Source organism: Anolis carolinensis, chromosome 2, assembly GCF_035594765.1.
Source record: "Anolis carolinensis isolate JA03-04 chromosome 2, rAnoCar3.1.pri, whole genome shotgun sequence".
NCBI lineage: Eukaryota > Metazoa > Chordata > Lepidosauria > Squamata > Dactyloidae > Anolis > Anolis carolinensis.
The window spans coordinates 297,064,513-297,086,685 of record NC_085842.1 but is presented as its reverse complement, the minus strand read 5'-3'; the positions used below and the strand labels follow the sequence as shown (position 1 = coordinate 297,086,685).

The 22,173-nt window shown below is 39.5% G+C and overlaps 1 protein-coding gene and 1 long non-coding RNA gene across 2 annotated transcripts; both read left to right on the top strand.

The window, feature by feature from the left end:
• The first annotated feature begins 5,072 nt into the window (after window positions 1-5,072).
• Window positions 5,073-6,161, top strand: LOC134296749 (uncharacterized). Its single transcript, XR_010003592.1, has 2 exons — window positions 5,073-5,546; window positions 5,630-6,161. It is a non-coding gene; the product is annotated as an uncharacterized LOC134296749 (long non-coding RNA).
• Window positions 6,162-11,220: 5,059 nt separating this feature from the next.
• Window positions 11,221-19,872, top strand: LOC100557669 (granzyme A). The gene is made up of 5 exons (XM_003216186.4): window positions 11,221-11,324; window positions 14,029-14,167; window positions 15,853-15,991; window positions 16,142-16,414; window positions 17,860-19,872. Exons 1-5 carry the CDS (start codon window positions 11,234-11,236, stop codon window positions 18,013-18,015), a joined length of 798 nt encoding a protein of 265 aa, XP_003216234.3. The 5' UTR covers window positions 11,221-11,233; the 3' UTR covers window positions 18,016-19,872.
• Window positions 19,873-22,173: the final 2,301 nt, after the last annotated feature.

The window sequence follows — 22,173 nt, the reverse complement described above, 5'->3', positions numbered from 1 at the left end:
TATACAGGAAGTACTCATTGTGTAAAATACCAAACAATATAGAATGGAATGAAAGAGATTGCGGGCACTTTTGTGTTTCCCTGAGGAAAATATCCTAATGAGGTGATAAAAACAAAGTGTTAACATAAATGTGACAAAAAAAGAAAGAAATACACTAAATATATATAAATATAACAGTGCCAACCCTGTTGGGAATGTCTAAGAGTATTTAAACCAGAACATTTCCCACATTTTGAGCTTCTACTAAATCGAAGGGGGGTCACACAAATAGTGCATAATGAAATCTCTATACCAGGCATATGTTGTGCTATGCACATTTTGTGTTAAATGGATATATTTCACAATCAGAAGTAGGAATGGGCAAGGCTTTATCACACAACAGGGGTAGATGTGTGGTACAATGTGTGAGCAATGGTTGTGTGTCCAAAAATACAATTTTTGGTGTTGAGTTGTTGCCAGCCTGGTTGATTTCTACTGTAGGAAGATGGAAATCATTGAGATTCTATGGCAAATTGGAACAAAAATGCCATTGTAAAACTATTTTCTTAAAAAGTAGCACCCGTAGAAGTCAATGGTTCTCATAAACATACTGAAAATCACAGCCTTCAAGCTGCAGCTAATTGAATGTATTCTCCTTAAGAACGTCTGAACTTAATTATTTTTGATGACATGTGTTTCACATCTGGTCAAAGGAATATTGAATAAAGACCTATAATGTTTATACCATACTGTTTATATAGTATATTTAATATGTTCCCTATAGGGTATAAGTCAGCCATGAGACATCCATTTGAACATCTGAAAATCATATTAGCTGATTCCTAACTTAGACATATTTGTAGAAACCATTCCTCACATTCCAGAACTAGCTAACCCTTCCTGTGGCTTCTTCTACACAAAGCTATAAGCACAATTCTATATATAAAATGAACAGGACTCCCAGGGAAGCCACAATAGGAAGCCAAGCTGTGAATTCCAGAATTAGCTACCAAGGATAGGAAGCTAAAACAACAAAAACAGGGAAGTTACAACAATCCCCTCTTTTTCTCTATTATTTCTCTTCTGGTATCTTTTCAAGAAGTCATTAATTGTGCTTTGTTTCATACAATGTTGTCGCTCAAGATTATTTGTTAAAAATAGATGTCAGAGTTAAAGAGGGGTTATTTCCTTTATAGACAAGAGATGCCTTGTTTATCACCCCAGCATTACTTGATAATTGTCAAAGGGTATTATTTCAGGCTTGGTGGTGAAGAACAGATAGATTTGAGTGTGGGGAGATGAAAAATCCAGCAAGACCTGGGATCCTATCACACTACAGTTATAGCACTATGATTACACTTTAACTGCCAGTGAAATGTAGTACTATTGGCAATGTAGAGGGAGGCATTTAAAATTCCCAGCCAGAACTCTCTAGTGCCTCTTTTAAGCAGCTGAAGAAGTTGGGAGCTGAGATGGCTTTCTACCATATTTAATTTGCCGTAGTTCTGCTTATTAATTACTCTAACACAATGGTTACCAACCTGTGGTCTGTGGACCACCTGTGGTCCCCATCAACTAAAATATAGTCTGCGGCCTCACTGTTACTACACCATTGCAACAAGAGCGACTGGTCTTGCAAAACTCTCTTATAGTGCTGAGGCAACGGGAATGTTGGGAGGGAAGAGACTGACTACCCACGAAAGGCGCAACAACAAGCCTCCTGACTGCTGCTTCTCTTCCTCCTCCCTCCCCCTGAGCGGAGCCGTTCCATGTGGCACCTGGAAGCAAGGGTGCCTTGGTGTCTTCATTTTTAGGCTTGTTCCTGGGGTTATTTGTGGTGCTGTTTCAGAAAATTGCATTGTATAGACCACATCAGATTATTAAATATGGTTTTCTGTGGGTGAGCATATGGAGACTCTGGATGGTATATGTTCTGTATCGGAAGCTAGACCTGATGTGGTCTATACAATGCAATTTTCTGAATCAGCTCCACAAATAACCAAACTAAATCTAAAGTTGACCAAAAACTGATTCATAACTCTTTTGGTACTAACATTGGAGAGTGGTCCCTGGTCGAAGTAGTCCCTGGTCAAAGAGGCCCCTGGTCAAGTTATCCCTGGTCAAGTGGTCCCTGACCAAAAAAAAGCTTGCTCTAACATATCTTCTGCAAGTCAGTGCTGCCATCCTGAGATTCCTTCCCCTCATACTGGGAACTGGAGAAGAAAGTCCAAGCCCTTCAATGATATTATGCCAAATTATAGCATCACCCAGAATGACATTATGGGCTAAACTGTGTTGGAGTAGTATTGCATGAAATAAAAATTCTGGTGACCAGTGTAGGTCAATTGAATATCCAACCTCGCCTCCGAATTTGGTCAAATGATCTGGACTGCTTCTTAGGAATATTTATGGGTAAACTTCTTACAATTTGATTTATTCATTTATTGTGTCAGAAGTGAATTGAGCGTATAATTATAATGTATTTTAAAAAACAAAGTTAAAAACTTAGCATTATGCTAAATGTCCTTTGACCAGAAGCTGGCCACTTGGAGTGCCTCTGGTGGCACTGTAAGAAGATCCTCCATTGTGCTGCGCATGTGGCAGGACTCTGGTTGCATTGTAGTAGGTGGAGAGAAGCCTCCCTGCAAGATCATAACACATCCGGGCATCCCCCGGGCAACGTCTTTGCAGACGGCTGATTCCCTCACACCAGAAGCAACTTGCAGCATGCAACCAACTAACCAAAATATTTGATAAAGAATGGGTAAAGTTTTACCAAAAAAAATTACAAGAGGTTTCAGAATTCCCCTGTCATCATGACCACTATTTTTATAACTTTTAGACCAAAAAATTGGTTGCAATTTGCATTATCACAATTATCACAAGTGTATCACAATCTCATCTATTGTTAGTTCACGTACTGAAAATTACACTTCTCTTTACACAGAAATAAGCCAAGGAGGAATCTCTAGATACTCCAATGCAATTCTATAGTCAGCTTCCAGCGGAGCTTGACCATAAAGTTGTCCTGGAAGATGTAGACATTCCTGGAGTGGTGTTATCTCAGATAAAAGTATAGCAGTTTCTTTATTCGTGGCTTTGCACATTCCCAGGGGTCCTGTGCTTCTAACCTCAGTGAATGTGATGGTGTGAGATCAATACAATTCCAGCTGTGCAGCTGCTTGAATTGATTTCTTTGGATATCTCCCATCATGCTTATGATTATAAACTATCCATCCAAGAACACTGGAAATTACAAATTCTGTTCATTTTTCTAGATCTCTCAGTGATTTCTGATACCATCACCTGCTTAAACAAGTCATGCCAGACTAATCTGATCTCTTTTTTCGATAGAGTTACGAGTTGGGTCAATACAGGGAATGCTGTGGATGTAGCGTACCTAGATTTCAGTAAGGCCTTCGACAAAGTCCCTCACAACCTTCTAGCAAACAAACTAGTAAAATGTGGGCTATACAAAACTACGGTTAGGTGGATCTGTAATTGGCTAAGCAAACAAACCCAAAGGGTGCTCACCAATGCGTTGTCTTCATCTTGGAAAGAAGTCATGAGTGGAGTGCCGCAGGGTTCCGTCCTGGGCCCGGTTCTGTTTAACATCTTTATTAACGATTTAGACGAAGGGTTAGAAGGCACGATCATCTAGTTTGCAGATGACACCAAACTGGGAGGGATAGCCAACACTCCAGAAGACAGGAGCAGAATTCAAAACGATCTTAACAGACTAGAGAGATAGGCCGAAACTAACAAAATGAAGTTCAACAGGGACAAATGCAAGATACTTCACTTCGGCAGAAAAAATGGAATGCAAAGATACAGAATGAGGGACACCTGGCTTGACAGCAGTACATGTGAAAAAGATCTTGAGTCCTTGTGGACAACAAGTTAAACATGAGCCAGCAATGTGATGCGGCTGCTAAGAAAGCCAATGGGATTCTGGCCTGCATCAATAGGGTTATAGTGTCTAGATCCAGGGAAGTCATGCTCCCCCTCTATTCTGCCTTGGTCAGACCACACCTGGAATTCTGGGCACCACAGTTGAAGGGAGATGTTGACACGCTGGAAAGCATCCAGAGGAGGGCAACTAAAATTATCAAAGGTCTGGAGAACAAGCCCTATGAGGAGCAGCTTAAAGAACTGGGCATGTTTAGCCTGCAGAAGAGAAGGCTAAGAGGAGACATGATAGCCATGTATAAATATGTGAGGGGAAGTCATAAGGAGGAGGGAGCAAGCTTGTTTTCTGCTGCCCTGGAGACTAGGACACGGAACAATGGCTTCACACTACAGGAAAGGAGATTCCACCTGAACATCAGGAAGAACTTCCTCACTGTGAGAGCTGTTCGACAGTGGAACTCTCTCCCCGGGGCCGTGGTGGAGGCTCCTTCTTTGGAGGCTTTTAAGCAGATGCTGGATGGCCATCTGTCGGGGGTGCTTTGAATGCGATTTCCTGCTTCTTGGCAGGGGGTTGGACTGGATGGCCCATGAGGTCTCTTCCAACTCTACTATTCTATGATTCTATGATTCTATATTAAATAATTCTTTTTATGGCTGTTGTGACCTATGTGTGCTGAGTTTCCCCGTATGAACCTTTGTGTTTCCAAGGGATTAATTGTGGACAGCATTTTGCTAATTTTTGGAATGATCGCTCCAGACCACCCTCTGCAACTGAGGTGATAGCTAGATGCTCCTCATGTGAGCTGCAGCATAAAGAAATGTAACCTGTAAATTTTGAGAAGACAAATGTTTAAAAGAAAACTAAATATTTTCTGTCCGCTAGAGGGCTCTCGAACTCATCTGTATACTACATAGATGCTATAGATTAGCTACGCTGCTTGAATATACTATATTCAGTTTAGCAGTTAATCACTGAATGGAAGGACAAATTGTTTTAACTATAATTCTTTTGTACTAAAGCTTCCTTCTATTGCTCTAGTCATATTTCTGAAAAGTTCAAATATATATACAATGTTGCCTTGTGTATCCCCAGATTATGCAATATTAGCTTAATACTTCTGTTATGGTTGAGCCTTCTGGCTCCGATACTAGGAAACGAGGTCGTAAGACTCCTCGAGAGTCAGACTCTTTTGATGAGCGCGAAAGGAAACGGCTCCGGGACTTATTTGCAGAACCAACAGACGAAGACTCCTTTGAGGGTTTTACCGAGGGAATGGAGGAAGAGATGGTTAGCTCAGAGGAGGATGACATGGAATGGACTCATGTGAGGGAGGATTTGGGTGTCACTGGCAATGATAGCATGGGAGGCGACTGGCGGGTTGCAGGATCGGACCCGTGGACGGGCTGGAGGGATGGAACGGGATCCACAGCTGGGGATGCTGTGGGGCGTAGTCAAAGGTGTTTTAGTTCTGATGAGGATGATGATGAGGAGGCACCTGGAATTAGGATAGCAGCTGACAGCGATGAGGAGTTATGAACTGGCATAAAATGGGGTCTAGAATCAATGGCTAATTGCGTTGGGCAAGGTAATCTGGACGAACGCTTGGGCTCTTGTTGGGGAACTTCCTGAAGACGGGTGTGATTCGTTTGCTGGATACGTAAGTTACCAAGGACACTGGGCATAGACGGCGGGAGGAACTGTGTGGGCTTTTTCTGTGCAACTTGTGTTTAATCTTGATAGCTTGGACCTCCGTCGTCTTTTTGACGGACATTATTTGCCAACTCTGGATTGACGCTGGACTGACTGACTGACTACGACTCTGGACTATCCCTTCTGTGGCTATCGGTGGAACTTGTGGAACCTTAGACGTCTGCGCTTGGCTTTCGACCTCGGACCGGATTGGGACCCTGCTGACCGTCGTTACCCTGATTGATGTGCCTGGACCTGGTTTTCGCCCGTTGCACGGAGGAGCAACAGCCCGAGTTACTTCTGTAGCTCTTGAGTAGCAGAGGGAAATCTGCTGCTGGGTTTTGTGTTCATTTTGACCTTTTGTTTACCAGTTTTTGTTTGTTTAACTGCCAGGCTGAAGTAAGCACCTTTGATTTAACCCGGATTAAACTTCTGTTTAATCCGGTTTATTCTTTTGAACTGTTTAAACTCAAACGAAGCTATTTTTGTTACTTTTCATACTGAAGACAAGTGTTTGCCTAGTCTTTTGTTTCCTACGGGCAATTTTTAGTTCTGTAACCTCAATAAACTGTGTTGTATTCTATTTGGAGGCGTTCTGTCTTTGACAACTTCAGCAATGAAGTACACTGTAGAATTAATGCAGTTTGGCACCACTTTCACTGTCATAGCTCAATGCTATGGAATTCTGATGTTTCTAGTTCCATGAGGCACCAGCACTCTTTGGCAGAGAAGGCTAAAGACCTTATAAAACTACAGCTCCCATAATCCCATAGCATTAAATCTTGTCAGTTAAACTCCATTAATTCTACAGTGTAGATACACCCTAATTTCCATACCCTTTTTAAATGTACACTTGCAGCCTTCTAGGAGACTGAGGGGAGAACCTGCAGCATTGGATAATTTCTGAAAACAGAAGACTTCAGGTTAAAGAAGTTTAAAAAGTTATATCCTCCACATTTCATCCCCCTGCATTCGAGATGGAACTGAAGACCGATCTCACCCAGTCAATTTTAAATTGTGCATTTTAAATTTATATTCCATTTGTATTTTAATTTGTACATGCATTGTCTTTAATCCTTGCACTATGATTTTTTTGATATATGGCACAGAATAATAGAGATGGCTTTATTAAATCAATATAGAGTGAAAGGATCTTTCAACACATGTTTAAGTTTTATTCCCCATTATCATCATTTCAATACATTCCTGATCTTCCCCAATATTGAAACAAGATTCTAGGTTCAAATTTCCCTGCTACACTTCACTGCATCATGGTAAATTTATCTCCTTTTTTATTAAATTTGTAGTGCCAAACCAAACTTGGATCTGAGTAACAGGGTAGAGATCTGAATCCCCAAATGCTGCCTTTGGAATAAGAACGTATCATGTAACCTGTTGACTTATGGTGACTCCATGAATTGCATAGGGTTTTCTTAGGCATGGTAATAATTACCAATAGTTGCCAATTTGACTATGTCTGTAAGCCCTGAAGTTTGACTCAAGATCAGTTTCTGACATGATGGAAGTCAGTGCTCCCCAAACAGATGTCCTCTAGAGCACGGCTTCTTAAACTGTGGGTCCTGACCCCAAATGGGATCCCCTTCGCACAATATTGGGGTTGCCAAACATTGGCAACAATAAAAAGTTTATCAAGGACAGACATTTACATGAATCTGTTAGCAACAACTAGTAGTGTTTATAATGGACTCTGCAGAAGATTCTTCAACTGTACTTCATAAAAGAGCCTGTTTAACAAGCCTGATTTATTATAAGCAAAATACTGGTTTATATACCTATATACCGCCCTTGGTTTTATTGTTCTACTGTTCTTTTGATTTTGTTTACTGTAGTGTATATTTTCTTTTATTGTATTGTTTAATGCATTATGATTTGTTGTTTTATATTGTATTGTTCTGGGCATGGCCCCATGTAAGCCGCCCCGGGTCCCCGTTGGGGAGATAGTGGCAGGGTATAAATAAAGATTATTATTATTATTATTATTATTATTATTATTATTATTATTATTATTATTACCAGGGTTGCATAAAAATTTCTGGGGTGGAAAGGGATCTTGATAGAAAAAGTCTAAGAGGCCCTACTTTAAAGATCTGTGGGACTACATGAGCATGGCTATTTGGCACGATAGCTGAGTATAATAGAAATTAGAATCCAACATACCAGATTGATTTAAATCATGCATAAACGCACACACACACATATCTTTATTTTATACAGTGAATATATCTTCTGAACATTCCCCCTCTCCCATGTCTAACTAATCTTTCTTTTGGTTCCAAGCTTTTTCACTGCAGTGTTTTGCTCTCCTCATAGCAGTGGAGAGCATTCATTACAAATATTCATCATATGAACACAACAAAGGAAATCCTCCGGTTTAACCTTCTTTCATTTCCTTGGCTGTTATTCTGCCCAAACCTACTGAAATCCCATTAATTTCAGTGAGATTTAAGTAGCCTAACTGTATTTAGGATTGAACTTCTTTTAAATAATCTTTTAATTACGCTACCCGTTTGAAGGGGAATGTGGGAATTAGGACACGGTGAAGTTACTACTGCATGTACACAGAGATGTTTTGTTCTGCACTTTATAAACAAGGTGGTCATGACACGATCTCTCACACTCTGTTTTGGTTCTACACAAAACTCACTGCATTTCCTGCTGGATTTTTCCTCTTTCTTTCTTTGTTGTTGTTGATGAAAGTTCACTTCTGGCTTTCAACAGACAATGAAGAGTTTACTGGAGATGTTTCCTGGAAGAGTGATGTTTTGAGAATGGAACCTGTCCGCTCCAGATGGGACAAATCTCTAGTTTTATCTTCCAGGCAAGAGTCATTCATCCATGTAAATGTTCTGTCAAAGGATATTTCCTCTTTGGTAATGTTATCTGGCCTTAAATGTTTACAAAGCAGGGAACCAACAAGAAGCATGTGCACACTGTCAAAGACTCACGAGAAGGCATTTAAGAAGCTGAGCTTGCAAAGATGTTTTAACAGTCAGAACACAGATCATAATGAAACAAGACTATGTCATTTTAACTGCTGGATCCCACCCCCACCCCAATGTCTGTTCCAGTCTTTTTAAAAACACAAATCAAATGAATCTATAGTACTGCTTTCTGCTTTAAGTTTCATTAAGGACCTCATCAGGTGAGTGGTTTTCCCAGTCTCTGCACATTGCCGGCACAGAGTCTGCCGGAGCCTATCAAATTGCGCAGGTCTACTTTTAGCAACCATGCAACCTGAAGGATTCCTTGTTAGGAAATTCTCCCAAAAACAGCAGAGCATCCAAAAATACAAACAGGATACTTAATTGAACAGTCAGCTCACAGCAAGCAGAAGGTGAAGTGTTGTGACTATAAAGAATTCTTGAGCTTAAGAAGCAAAGAGGCAAAATTCATCTTTAAAGTTTCAAAAGGTTTACTTAAAAATATATAAGAACTACATTTCTTGATAGAAAAGAATTGGGTCTAAGCTTCTCTCTTACTCCATTTCTTCTAAGGTTCAAAACAAGAGGGGAAAAACCTCCAAACACTAAATTTCTTCAAACACACTGACTAGAGAGAGGTCTGCATGCAAAAGTGGAAAAAAACAGAAGTGAGAACATGAAGTTTCAGTTAGAAAATAGGAGGAATAAGAAAGAGAGAACACAAAATTCAGGAGCCGCGGGGGAAGGGATTCCCTCAGCCTAACCTAAAGCTAACTAATTGCTCCTTATTGAGGACTGCAGACTTGAGCAATGTGAGGTTGACTTCCAACACTCCTCAGATAACGATTTGACTCCTCATGGAAGAAGATGGGGGGTAGCACGGAAGGAGATCGGGGACAGCAGGGAAATATTGTGGGATGGCAATCCACAGTTCATGATGGTAAGGGGACAAAGCGGTACACTGCCCCACAGCTTTCCCCACTGAAACCAGCTATCATTTGGCTTCTGGACCTCCATGTGATGAGGTCCTAAGGGTACACTGTCGAACTAAGGCAGTTTAACACCACTTTAACTTCCATGACTCAATGCTATGGCATCATGGGAGCTATAGTTTTATAAAGTCTTTAGCCTTCTCTGCCAAAGAGTGTGTGTGCCTCATGAAACTACAACTCCAGTGAAATAAATGAAAATGAAATAACATAACATAAACATTTACCCCAAAATGTGGCAGGAGGCTACATATAGCTGTCAGTTCATAACCTGCCTATCACTTGTGATATAATAATAATAATAATAATAATAATAATAATAATAATAATAATAATAACTCTGCAAGGAAGCAGATGAAATGATAAATTACATCCTCAGCTGCTGCAAGAAAATCGTGCAGACAGACTACAAGCAGAGGTATAATATCATTGCTCAAATGTTCCATTGGAACTTTTGTCACAAATACCATCTGTCTGTGACAAAGAACTGGTGGGATCACAAGCCTGAAAAAGTTACAGAAAATGAACATGTTAAACTACTCTGGGACTTCCGAATTCAGACTGACAGAGCTTTGGAGCACAATACTCCTGACCTCACAATTCCAAAGGTTTCCAAACCTTTGATCATTTTGGTTGCCCTTCACTGAACATATTTTGGCTTCTCAATATCCTTCTTGAATTGTGGTAAAAGGGTAAAATGGAGTAGCCGTTGGTAAGTACTCTTTGGGTTCAGCCAGTCAACCAATTCCCAATCCACCTAACAGTAGCATTGTCTAGCCCACATTTTATGAACTTCTTTATGAGAAAGTCATGGAAAACCTTGTCAAAAGCCTTACTGAAATCGAGATATGCTATATCCACAGCATTACCTTCATTTACTAAGCTTATAACTATCAAAACAAGAGATAAGGTTCATCTGGCATGACTTGTTTTTCAGAAATCCATACTGACTTTTTTTGCATGGCATTATTTTCTATGTGCGTAAAGATGGTCTCTTTAATGATCTTTCCTGGTATATATGTCAGGCTGACTGGGCGGTAATTGTTTGGGTCCTGTCTTTTCCCCTTTTGAAGATGGAGACCACATTGGCCTTCTTCCAGTCTGCTGAAAGTTCTTCAGGAATTCTCAAAAATGATTGCCAATGGTTCTGAAATTACTTCTGCTAGTTCTTTTAATACCCTTGGATGTAGTTTACATAGTCCTGGAGACTTGAATTAATTACCGATAGCCAGGTATTGCTGTACTTCCCCTTAAACTACCATGACTCGGTGCTATTGAATCTGGTGAACCACCAACACTCTTCGGAAGAAAAGGCTAAATAACTTGTAAAACTAAAGTTTCCATGATTACACAGCATTGACTCATGAAAATTAAAGTGATGTTGAACTGCATTACTTCTACAGTTTCGATAAATAATAATGATAATTCTTTTGCACACCAGTCTTAGATGCACTGATATGACACAAAACATTTTCTATATTCCACACCACAAACCGAGTAAAGAGATGTCAGACTTGAGAACTCTTTCTCTTTTGCTTCATATTGCATTGAGAAGGGCATTGAATGGAAATAGTATGATTAACATTTCATGCCTAGAAATGAACAAGAGATGACTTTCAGTGGTCATATTGGGGCTATGGCAGATTTCTCGGTTTCTGAAAGAATGTACGCATGAGAAAGAAACCAAACCCACTTCCTTTGAATATCATATATAAATCTAATTGATGCATGGGGTAAAACACAAAGGAGCAAGGATGGCTCTCCTCTTTGACATTTGGCTTTCTATGGCCATTTTACTCCTCACAATTTCCAGAGGTAAGTGTGCTGCTGCAAAACTATCTTTGTTTTCTCTCTGCAGGGTATTGACTATAGATATTTAACATGCATATACTGTGATATTATGGAAAGAAACAGCCAGTGCAGCCTTGTGTTCTGATTGTTGCAAAAATGCTGAATCTTGTTATTTACAAAATGAGGGAAATGACAGTGAGATCCATGATGTGAATCAAAACTTCATGCATGTGATTTCAATCACCACATCATTTGTTCTTTTTTCTCACTTCACATAATGAAGCAGTACTTCTTAAATTACATTTGGCTGAGTTATATCACTTTGATCCTGGTGCCCACATTGCAATATGCATTTAGTTGCTGGGGATTTCATGAAAGAGAGCTCGCATTTCATATGTGTTTGCAACAAGGGTGACAATTATTTATTTATTTATTTATTTACAGCATTTATATTCCGCCCTTCTCACCCTGAAGGGGACTCAGGGCGGATTACATTACACATATAGGCAAACATTCAATGCAACATAGAACAAAGACAAGACAAACATAGGCTCCGAGCGGGCCTCGAACTCATGACCTCCTAGTCAGAGTGATTCATTGCAGTGATTCATTGCAGCTGCTCTCCAGCCTGTGCCACAGCCCAATTACACTGAGTCCTGGCATTCCCATTGCATATGGTTTATGATCAGAAAAACTGAAATTACTTTCCTCAGAATGCATCCAGGATTCTATTACATGTGCTTCAAATTTAATACATATCATGTAGTAGTAGTAATAGTAGTAGTAGTAATAGTGGTAGTAGTAATATCCCATTTTTGTCTCAGAACGGAGCCCCAAAGTGACACATGATTATAAAAACTATACAATTCAAAACCTACAAAATTAGAAAAATACTGTAGTATCAAATCTGGATTTTCAGTCTGGAAAATCAGAGATAGGCTAAAGAGCACATTCTAGAGAACATGAAACATGTTGTGCATTCCTCTTATTTCTCTATTTATATATAAATATGTTATATATTTTTCCTGCATCATTAAATCAATAAATATAATTTAAATTAGTTAGTTGGTACTTAGTTACCACTTAGTTGGTACCTAATGTTATCGTGTTTAATGTTCTTCAGTTCTCAGCTTGCTCAGCTTTCCCTGGATGACACTCAGTATTTATAACCCCTAAAAATTGAGTTGTTAGCTGTCTGATTTCTGTGTAGCAACTATATGCTAGTCCTTGTAGCTGGGATAACAGGATTTTGACACAGACGTTAAAGGCTGTTTTGATGTTTTTTGACATGAAAGTGAGCTAATGCTGGTACCGCCACAAAAGCTCCTCTATGGAAGAGGCATGACCTGTCCAGCCCACTTGCCATATATGACAATGGCATAATTGTGTTGCATGGAACAGCAAAACTAGGAAAGTTGGCGCACAGCAAATCCGGGGTGGCTATATATCTTATTCAGAGCTGGACATATCCCCCAGGTTCTGGTAATCCAAAAAGGCAATTTTTCCAAAGTCTTGTTTATTTTAAAGAGAAGAGTCGTTTGTCTGAGTACTAGCCTCTGAGAGATTATTTTTGTTTTATGGCTATCCTAAATTTTGGTTTTAATAATAATACCTGCCTATTTCTGTGGTTTGAGAAGGGATGCAACATTGTTAAAACAAAAGATAAAACATTATTAACACATACAACCCAATAGGCAAAGGTAGAGGTTTTCCCCTGACATTAAGTCCAGTTGTGTCCGATTCTGGGGGTTGGTGTTCATCACTGTTTCTAAGCTGAAGAACCAGCATTGTCCATAGACGCCTCCTAGGCCACGTGGCTGGTATGACTGCATGGAGCACTGTTACCTTCCCACCAGAGCGGTTCCTATTGATCTATTCACATTTGCATGTTTCCAAACTGCTAGGTTGGCAGAAGCTGGAGCTAACAGCGGGAGCACATCTCTCTCCCCAGATTTGAACTGCTGATCTTTCGATCAGCAAGTTCAGCAGCTCAGTGGTTTAACCCACTGCACCTCTGGGGGCTCAACCCAATACACAGAGTTAAAATACAAGCTAATATACAAATTTAAAAACTGGTAGGAAGGAAGAACATGCACTCTGAAGTTGCCCATCAGCACTTAGCATTTGAGGTCCATTCACACTACACAATTATAGCATTATTATTCCACTTAGCCATTCTATGGAATCAAGGAGTTTGTAATCAGGTGAAACCCTAGAACATTCTAGGTAAGAATTATAAATGCCCTCCCTAATCTGCCAGTAAAAGGATTCTGCAAGAACCATGGCAGCTGAATTAGAATAATAGCGCCATAACTGCATTGTGTGAATGGGACCCCAGATAATCTGTTAACTGACTTAGGTGTATCAAATAACAGAAGCAGACAAAAATATTTACAAATAATATTTTGTCCTTTTTTTTGCAGCATGGGTGATGCATTTTCTCTTGGAGAATGTAAGCACTTTTTCTAGTTGATGATCCTCAAGCTTTTTTTACAGCAATATTTGTGTGATTGTGTGTGTGTTTGTGTGACACACACAGTCACCTTGTATTCGTTGGGAGTCTCTTATTCAAGTACTAACCAGAGCAGACCATACTTAGCTTCCAAGATTAGACAGAATTTGGTGCTCTTATGGTACTTACTAGGACTTAGCAGTTTTGTTACTGATGAACCCTAGCACAATGTCTGTGACTCATTGTAACATGCATTGTCCTCTTCCTCCCACTTAGATCAGTGTGCAGACATAACTGGAGGGAGAGAAGCCATTCCACACTCAAGACCTTTCATGGCCCTAATCCAAGGAAACATGATATGTGGAGGAACATTAATCAAACCAAACTGGGTATTAACAGCAGCCCATTGCAAATCGTAAGTTTCCATAAATTATGCTGTTTTTACAAAGTTATTCAGTATTACTTGTTGAAATCCACTTTCTAACAAATAGGTGTGTTTGCAAATTATGCTACAAAGTAGATAAATTTATTTATTTATCGTGTCATGAGCGAATGGAGGATACAGTTATAATGTATTTAAAAACACAGTTTGGTTAGTTGCATACTTCTGGTGTGAGAGAATCAACCATCTATAAAGACATTGCCCAGGGGACGCCCAGATGTTTTACTATCCTGTGGAGAGGCTTCTTTGATGTTCTTTCTTCTGCATTTCTTATGGTTTTATTCAAAACCTCTATAACCAACAGAAACAACAGTGGAGAAAGGGGACAGCCTTGTCTCATCCCTTTCTGTATGTTGCAAGATTTTGTCAGTTCCCCTTTGACCAAAATTTGAGCACTTTGCTCATTATAAATGTGTTTAACCCATCTTTTTACAAAGTTAATTAGCATCACTTGTGTTTGTAAATCACGCAGTGAGGTCGCAAATTGCTTTCGTTAGCATAAGCTCCTGGGTATAAGCTCCTTGTTTGACAAAAATCTGTTTTAGGTTCATACAACGCATGGTCATTACTATACCAGTCTCTGGGATTTCAGGACCAACCCTGAGATCTAGGGCGTTATTGCACCGAGATGGCAAACCTGCATAGAAACCAATGACACGAGATGTTGGCTGCTGATTTGCCATCTTCCCCATAACAAAGCTGTCCCTTGCTATTGATAAGCAAAACCCATGAATAGCCCCTTATTAGGCTATGGTGCTGCACTCTACCTGGTGGTGTGAAGATCCCAGGTGCTCTTGTGCTAGCATGCCATTAACATGGGATTGACAAAAAGTTGCAGGATAGTAGCGTCATTCAATACATTCCCTAGGAAGAGCCTCTTGGGATGTCACAGGAAGCTGGTCCAGGTTACAAGGATGGTGTTACAATAGGCATTCCCTGTCAGTATCATTAAGTATAAAACCTTGAACAATTTCACAAAGTGTGCCATTTAGATTTTTTTTAAAGTCTAAAAAATGTGAAAATGCAGTACTTTCATCCCCTCTATCGTGAACCATGGAGTAGAAGGTCCAAGAGCTATGTCTCAGAGCCAGAATATGACAGATGGCAAACATATAACCCTCTCAATCATTCACTTCTTATTGTGCATTTATAAGCCCAACACAAATCCGACAGGGTTTTACAGCCCAGTTTCCTCTAGCAAGCTACTTCCTCTTCTCCTGCCTTACTTTTTTGTGGCCGTCTGCCTGCTGCACCATTATTTTTTCTAATAATACATACATTGAAGTACTGTAACTTATGCTGCACAAAAATGCGCATAAATAAGAATCCCAGCAGTACATTAGTGAAGCCCCCAATGGCGTAGTGGGCTAAAGCCTCGTGGACTTGAAGGTTGGGTTGCTGACCTGAAAGCCGCCAGGTTCGAATCCCACCCGGGGAGAGTGCGGATGAGCTCCCTCTATCAGCTCCAGCTCCATGCGGGGACATGAGAGAAGCCTCCCACAAGGATGGTAAAAACATCAAAACATCCAGGCGTCCTCTGGGCAACGTCCTTGCCGACAGCCAATTCTCTCACTCATAAAAAAAAGTACATTAGTATTATACTTGCTAGGAATGCACTTTGTAGGTCTTCTGATTTGTCTTCTTTACTTTTGTAATAGAGAAAACCTCAAAGTCACTCTTGGAGCTCATTCACTGAAGAAAACAGAGCGTTCAAAGCAGATCTTGGCAGTTGCTAAACAGATTAGTTACCCATGCTTTGATAAAGAAGCAAGAGATAATGACCTAATGCTGTTACAGGTAAATTGTGAAAAAAATGGTATATTGTGATTCAGGGTTTGTCAGCATGGTGACTTCATGAGTGCCATAGCTAAATGGAGACGTTGAATCTGGGTTTCTTTTGTCATTGTAATTCTCTTTCTCTTCCTTCCCCATCTTACTCCACTAAAGCTTAAGGGTTCAGCCAAGATTACAAAAGAAGTAGCCACAGTCAAGCTCACGAGACTTCCCACCGACATTAAGGCAGGTACCCAGTGTCTTGTAGCTGGCTGGGGAGCTATTCGAGATACAGACAAGAAAGGATCAGATACACTACAAGAAGTGAATGTCACTGTCATTGAAAGAAAGCTCTGCAATGACAACATGCACTATAATTCCAAACCTGTCATAACAATGAATATGGTGTGTGCCGGTGACAAGAAAGGACAAAAGGATGCATGTAAGGTAAGAATGTTTATAGTAGGACAAAAATATGAAATATCTTGTGAAACAGCCTTTGCTCCTGAAAAATTACTTGTGTTTTGTTTTGTACACTCAATTGTTTCACATTCTCTGGGATTAAGAGTGCATGACCCCATAAAAGTGTGGAAAATGCAATTTAAAAAAAACAAACCAAAAAACAAAACACTTTTTTAACCTGTCTTGGAATCTCTAGGTCTCCAGTGCAACTCTTGGGCATTGACCATAGAATCACACCACAGGATGTACAAATGCCTAGAGGAGTGCTCTCTCTAAGGATCTCTAGTTCCTCCAATTCAACACGATGATCACTTTCTGCCAGAAAGTAATCATGGAATCATATTAGAAGAACTAGAGAGAACATATTAATGAAATCTTCAAATCAAAGCCATAAAAGTGAGACCCACAAATGTGGAGAGAAGATTATAGTTCAGCCTTTATGCAAATTGAAATCCATATAGCATTTTTCCAAAATGTCCATAGTGCTGCAGGAAGCATCAATGGCATAATTTCCTATGTGGTGCCTTAAAGTTCTGGCATAAAATGGAAATTATACTATTAATTAGCAGGCTGTTCTATGTGGCTTTGACATGTTTTAAAAGCACAGCTTTTCAAAACAAAGCCATGGTCAGTTTGGGGGTCAATACCAGTATGATGTAGTGTTTTTAGGAACCCACTTGTGTATGCTTTGTCCTCCTTACAAAAGCTAAAAAACATTAAAGTACACCTTCCAAATGCGAAATAAACACCAAAAATGTTTAATATTTCAAAGTGGTTATTTAAATAAAGATGTGTAACACCAGACCTTCAAAAACATGGAAATACAGCAGTTCAGGGGATGCACAACTTTGAACTTGTGAACTATAGAAATTGTGCAGTTCTTCTATTTAAAAAAACAAACAAACAAAAGGGTTCTAACAGTGGTTCCTGACCTTTGGGCTTCTAGGTGTTTTGGACTTCAGCTCCCATAGTTCCTAACAGCTGGTAAACTGGCTAGGATTTCTGGGAGTTGAACTCCAAAACACCTGGTATCCCAAAGATTGGGAACCACTGGGTTATAAAGACAGGGGCAGAACTGATTGGGAGGAGTCACATCCTTGCCTGAATGATAAATTCAGAGTGTTTGAAGCACATTTAAAAAGGGTTTGTGCAGTTAGACGGGAGGCTGGGAAGGCAAGCTTTCTTCTCAGCCAAGACAGGTTTACCATGGGAGAACCTGTTTTCTAAGACCATCCTTAGTAAATGGACAGAATCATCCTTAGTAAATGGACAGAAGATGGCACTCTCAGAAAAATGCATAAATGTTGTTTTTACATTTTTCAGCATTCTACTTATGATATTGTTGCAATATATGATCTTTTAAAAGGGTTCCTATCTACGTCTGTGAATAGTAATGTGAATTCCTCGCCTTCCTTTTTTTTAAAAACTAGGGTGACTCTGGTGGTCCTCTAATATGCGACGGGGAACAAAAGGCTGTGGTCTCATTTGGAGATAAATGTGGAAGTAAAAAGTTCCCTGGTGTTTATGCTCGTCTCGGAAAGGCTCATCTCGACTGGATAAGGAAAACCATAGGGGGTGACTTGTAGATTGTTATTTTTTAATCATGCATTTGTTTAAAGATTCTTCACCTCTTTTGTTTGCACCTGTATTATTCATCCTATCCTGTCAGGTTCCTCAGCTGTAGTCTATCACCTGCATAATCAAATTGGTTTGTTGATTTGATGCACTTCCTTCACCTGGAGGGCCACAAGCTGTGCACCACTGATCAAAGCCTTGAATATGGGTGTATATGCATGTCTTATGACAACCCAATAAATTTGTATGAAATCCCTATGACATCCATAGGGTTGTCAAAAGTCAACAATTAGTTTGAAGGCACACACAGATGTCTTTTCATAAGACTTCCTTAGACAAAAACTAATTGGAGAAAATTTTACCAGTTTCTTGCTAGTGTCACCTATAGAAGATCCATTCAGCTAATAAACTAACATAAAACCATTCTGTGATAGTTTTAACTGATCTTCTTTATTTGGAACAAACCATGACTATCCATGCATAAGAATCCCACTTGGTGTCCTGATTCTGAAAAGGCATGATATAAGTATAGTAAGTTACAACAATAGGATGTCAGGATCAGATTCTTTTTCCATCTGCTATGTTTGTTGGAGAAAGACACAGCAGCAGTGAAGCAAAAGGCAGATTTATGTTATCTTCAATCACTCCATTGCAACTACAATTGTAAGGAGCGGAGAAGTAGTACATTTGATACAAGATTCAGCCTTGTCTCTCCTCTCCATCCATCACTCAATCCAATCTGCAAGTATAAACAAAACTGAATGTGAAACTTCCTGTTCTTAACACCACTGCTTCTCTGTAATTTCTTTATTCATCATCAAAAGAATATAATTTTCCCCACCTTCTTTGAATTCAAACCACAGAGGAAGCAAAAAACCCTGATTTCTTTATGCTGCATTCAAGATATAGCTGTAAAAACATGACAGAGCAAAAAACATAACCTCTGAGATGCAGTACATCAATGTAAACCAAATATTTAGGCATCAGAGCTACCAGTGGAAAGGGAAATTCCTCATTGGAATCAGCATATATATTCGAAATGTACATACAATTTATGAAATACTTCTTTGCCTTTCCCTTCTATGGATTTTCAGGGTTTGATATCTTAGTATTTCAAAGTAATATATCTCTTTCATAAAAGCACTGGGAAGCCTTGACACTGTCTCTGAAAAGAATATTCTGATGAAAGTATTGACTGAGCATTGAGTTTAAAGGCTATAAGAGCCCATTCTTATCTAAACCCACAGAAACTATATTTTCCAGGTGTTCCAATTTGACAGAGACAGTCCTGATGATTACTATGCCATCCCACTTTTTCAGTTGCTTTTTAAAATGTTCCAGTTTCTATATACTCCTCCTCCTTGATCCTTGGCTTATTTCAGTTGCTGGAAATTAGGTTCCAAGTGCAAAACTAGCATAGTCAGGGCTGAAGAGGAAGAAAGTCAACGTCTGCCTTTCCCAATGGGCTCAGGCAAAAGGAAACTGCCACAGCTTTTTCTGGATTATAGATCCTTCCTTATTAATAATTTGTTGCAGATGTGACCACACTCTGATGTTGGTTTACCACACATATCTGTAAAATGATGAAAGGTATGAAACTAGGACAGAATATTTAGATGCTACTTGGTCAGGATTATTTTAGATATGATGTCTAACTGTAGAAATGTAGAGAAGAAGCTATTGCCCAAGCAAAATGTGACTAATCTATTAATGTCAAAGCAGATTGCAGAGAGAAAGTAATATGCTGTTACTAGTTAGAAAGTTTCAAAAAGACTTGTAAATTGATAAATGTGCATGCTTGCTTTATGAATGATTGTCAAGCACCCATTTCTGCAGAAACTGAATAAAAGCTTTGTTTTCACCCTCCATCCCTGTGTGTTAATTGGCTACTGCGCAATGGGCATGAATCCCCTGTCCTTTTGGGTTACGACAATTTGACTAGCTATTAGATCTTGGTCCTTGAATTTAAGTAGTCCAAAAGAAAAATGCCGTCTTTCCTGGAACCCTACATACACACACAATTTCCTACACACACTCTTTCATTTTAGTTCACAAATGAAAACCACTCCATGCATCCATCACTTTATTTATTTCCTTCCTTTCTCCTGCACTGGAAAAGAAGGCAGTTAACAAAAGTGGAAAAGAAGGCAGTTAACAAAAGCAGAAAAATATAATAAGCATGTGGTTAAAAACATGCATGAACTGAAAACAAAACAGTATTAGGGTAAAGGTAAAGGTTTTCCCCTGACGATAAGTCCAGTCATGACCGACTCTGGGGGTTGGTGCTCATCTCCATTTCTAAGCCGAAGAGCTGGCGTTGTCCGTAGACACCTCCAATGTCATGTGGCCGGCATGACTGCATGGAGCGCCGTTACCTTCCCGCCAGAGCGGTACCTATTGATCTACTCACATTTGCATGTTTTCGAACTGCTAGGTTGGCAGGAGCTAGGGCTAACAGCAGGCACTCATTCCGCTCCCGGGATTTGAACCTGGGACCTTTTGGTACGCAAGTTTGCCACTTTGCCATCAGGGCCCCCCAAAAAACAGTATTAAACTATAAGCAAAAATTTAAAACAGTAAATATTCCAGCTCAGATGTCTCAAGGAATGACTGCAGCTCCAACACTAATTTTAACTGAGCAAATACAGAAGCCTAACCATTCTGAATTTAGGAATACATCCAAACTGTGAACTTCTGTCTTTAGCAGAAGTATAATCTCCATATCCAGCACAGGCTGAATCCTAATTCTCTGACCAGGACCACCTTTGCCTTGTCTGAATTAAGTTTCTGTTTGTTTACTGCCATCCAGTCCATTACTGCAGAATATATTGACAATACTGCATGGATGTGGGAAAGGAATGCCTCCAGGGCTGGGACATTACAAATGTAGAAGACTACTACCATGGCCCTATAGCTAAGCTTTCTGCCAAAAAGCAGTTAACAACCATGAAAACATAACTTAAAAGAAAAAAATAAAACTTAAAGGGTTAAAAACACAATTAAAAACAAATAACCTGAATAAAAGGCTTTTTGTTTGTTGAATCAGTTTAGTCTCTCATAGCAAGGAATTCCAAAGATATCAAGAAGGTCCCTGCTTGTATCTCCACTAAATGAGTTTTCCAAATATGTTAGAAAGGAGTAAAACTGTCTCATAAGGGAGATTATTGTTGTTGTTTTGCTATAAATTATGTTTTGATTTATGGTGACTATAAATAAAAGACCTTCAAGATGCTCAGGCATCAGCTGCACTGCTCAGATCTTCCAAACATAGAGATATAGCTTCCTTGACTAAATCAAACCACCCATTGTATGGTTTTCCTACTGTTTTTTATTACTTTATTATTTTATAGGGCTTTATCACAGAAGGTTAAATCACCAGCTGCAAGTAAATCTTATCGATCAAGAGGTTGACAGTTTGAAGCACTGGTCAGGATGAACTCATGGCCTTTAGCCCAGCTTCCACCCACCTAGTGGTTCGAAAGCAAAATGTAAGAGATACCACTTAAAAAGTGGGGAGGTATTTTAAAGGCACCCAGCGATTAGGTCAAGGAGGAAGTTTACGAACAATGCTCTTAGGCAGGGAGATGGAGTGACAGCACACACACACAAACACACAGTAGCCGGAAACGAGCACAAGCCTCCAAGATGCTGAAGATGGGAAAAGCCTATATACCTCTATCTATGTACAATAGTCTGTCCTGTCTGTGTATAAACAGCATTGAATGTTTGCCACATATGTATATTCCGTGATCCGCCCTGAGTCCCCTTCAGGATGAGAAGGGCAAAATATAAATGCTGTAAATAAATCAATAAATACCATCTTTTGCAATGAGTCATGTTTTCTCATGATACAGACAAGGTAAGAGAGCTTTATTTCAGTTGTAAGGGAGAATGTGGTCTTTTAACTAGTCTGATCCAAAGCCATATAGGGCTTTATATATCAAAATATATTATTTCAAAATAAAAGGATATGTAGATTCTACTTGTTAAACAAGTAGCTCAAGATGATACAATCTGGAGAACCAGAGCTGGTCCAACAATGAGGTGAATTAAGCGGTCGCTTGGGGCGCAAAACTTACGGGGGCGCAATTGAGACTGCTTTTTCTGTTGATTTCTTGTAAAACATGATTTTTTGGTGCTTAATTTGTAAAAATTTTAATATAATTTGA

Coding starts and splice junctions, on each gene's coding strand:
- LOC100557669 (XM_003216186.4), top strand. CDS start 11,234: ATGCATGGGGTAAAACACAAAGGAGCAAGGATGGCTCTCCTCTTTGAC. Junction 14,168..15,852: donor ACAGCAGCCCATTGCAAATC/GTAAGTTTCCAT, acceptor CTTTTGTAATAG/AGAAAACCTCAAAGTCACTC. Junction 16,415..17,859: donor GACAAAAGGATGCATGTAAG/GTAAGAATGTTT, acceptor TTTAAAAACTAG/GGTGACTCTGGTGGTCCTCT.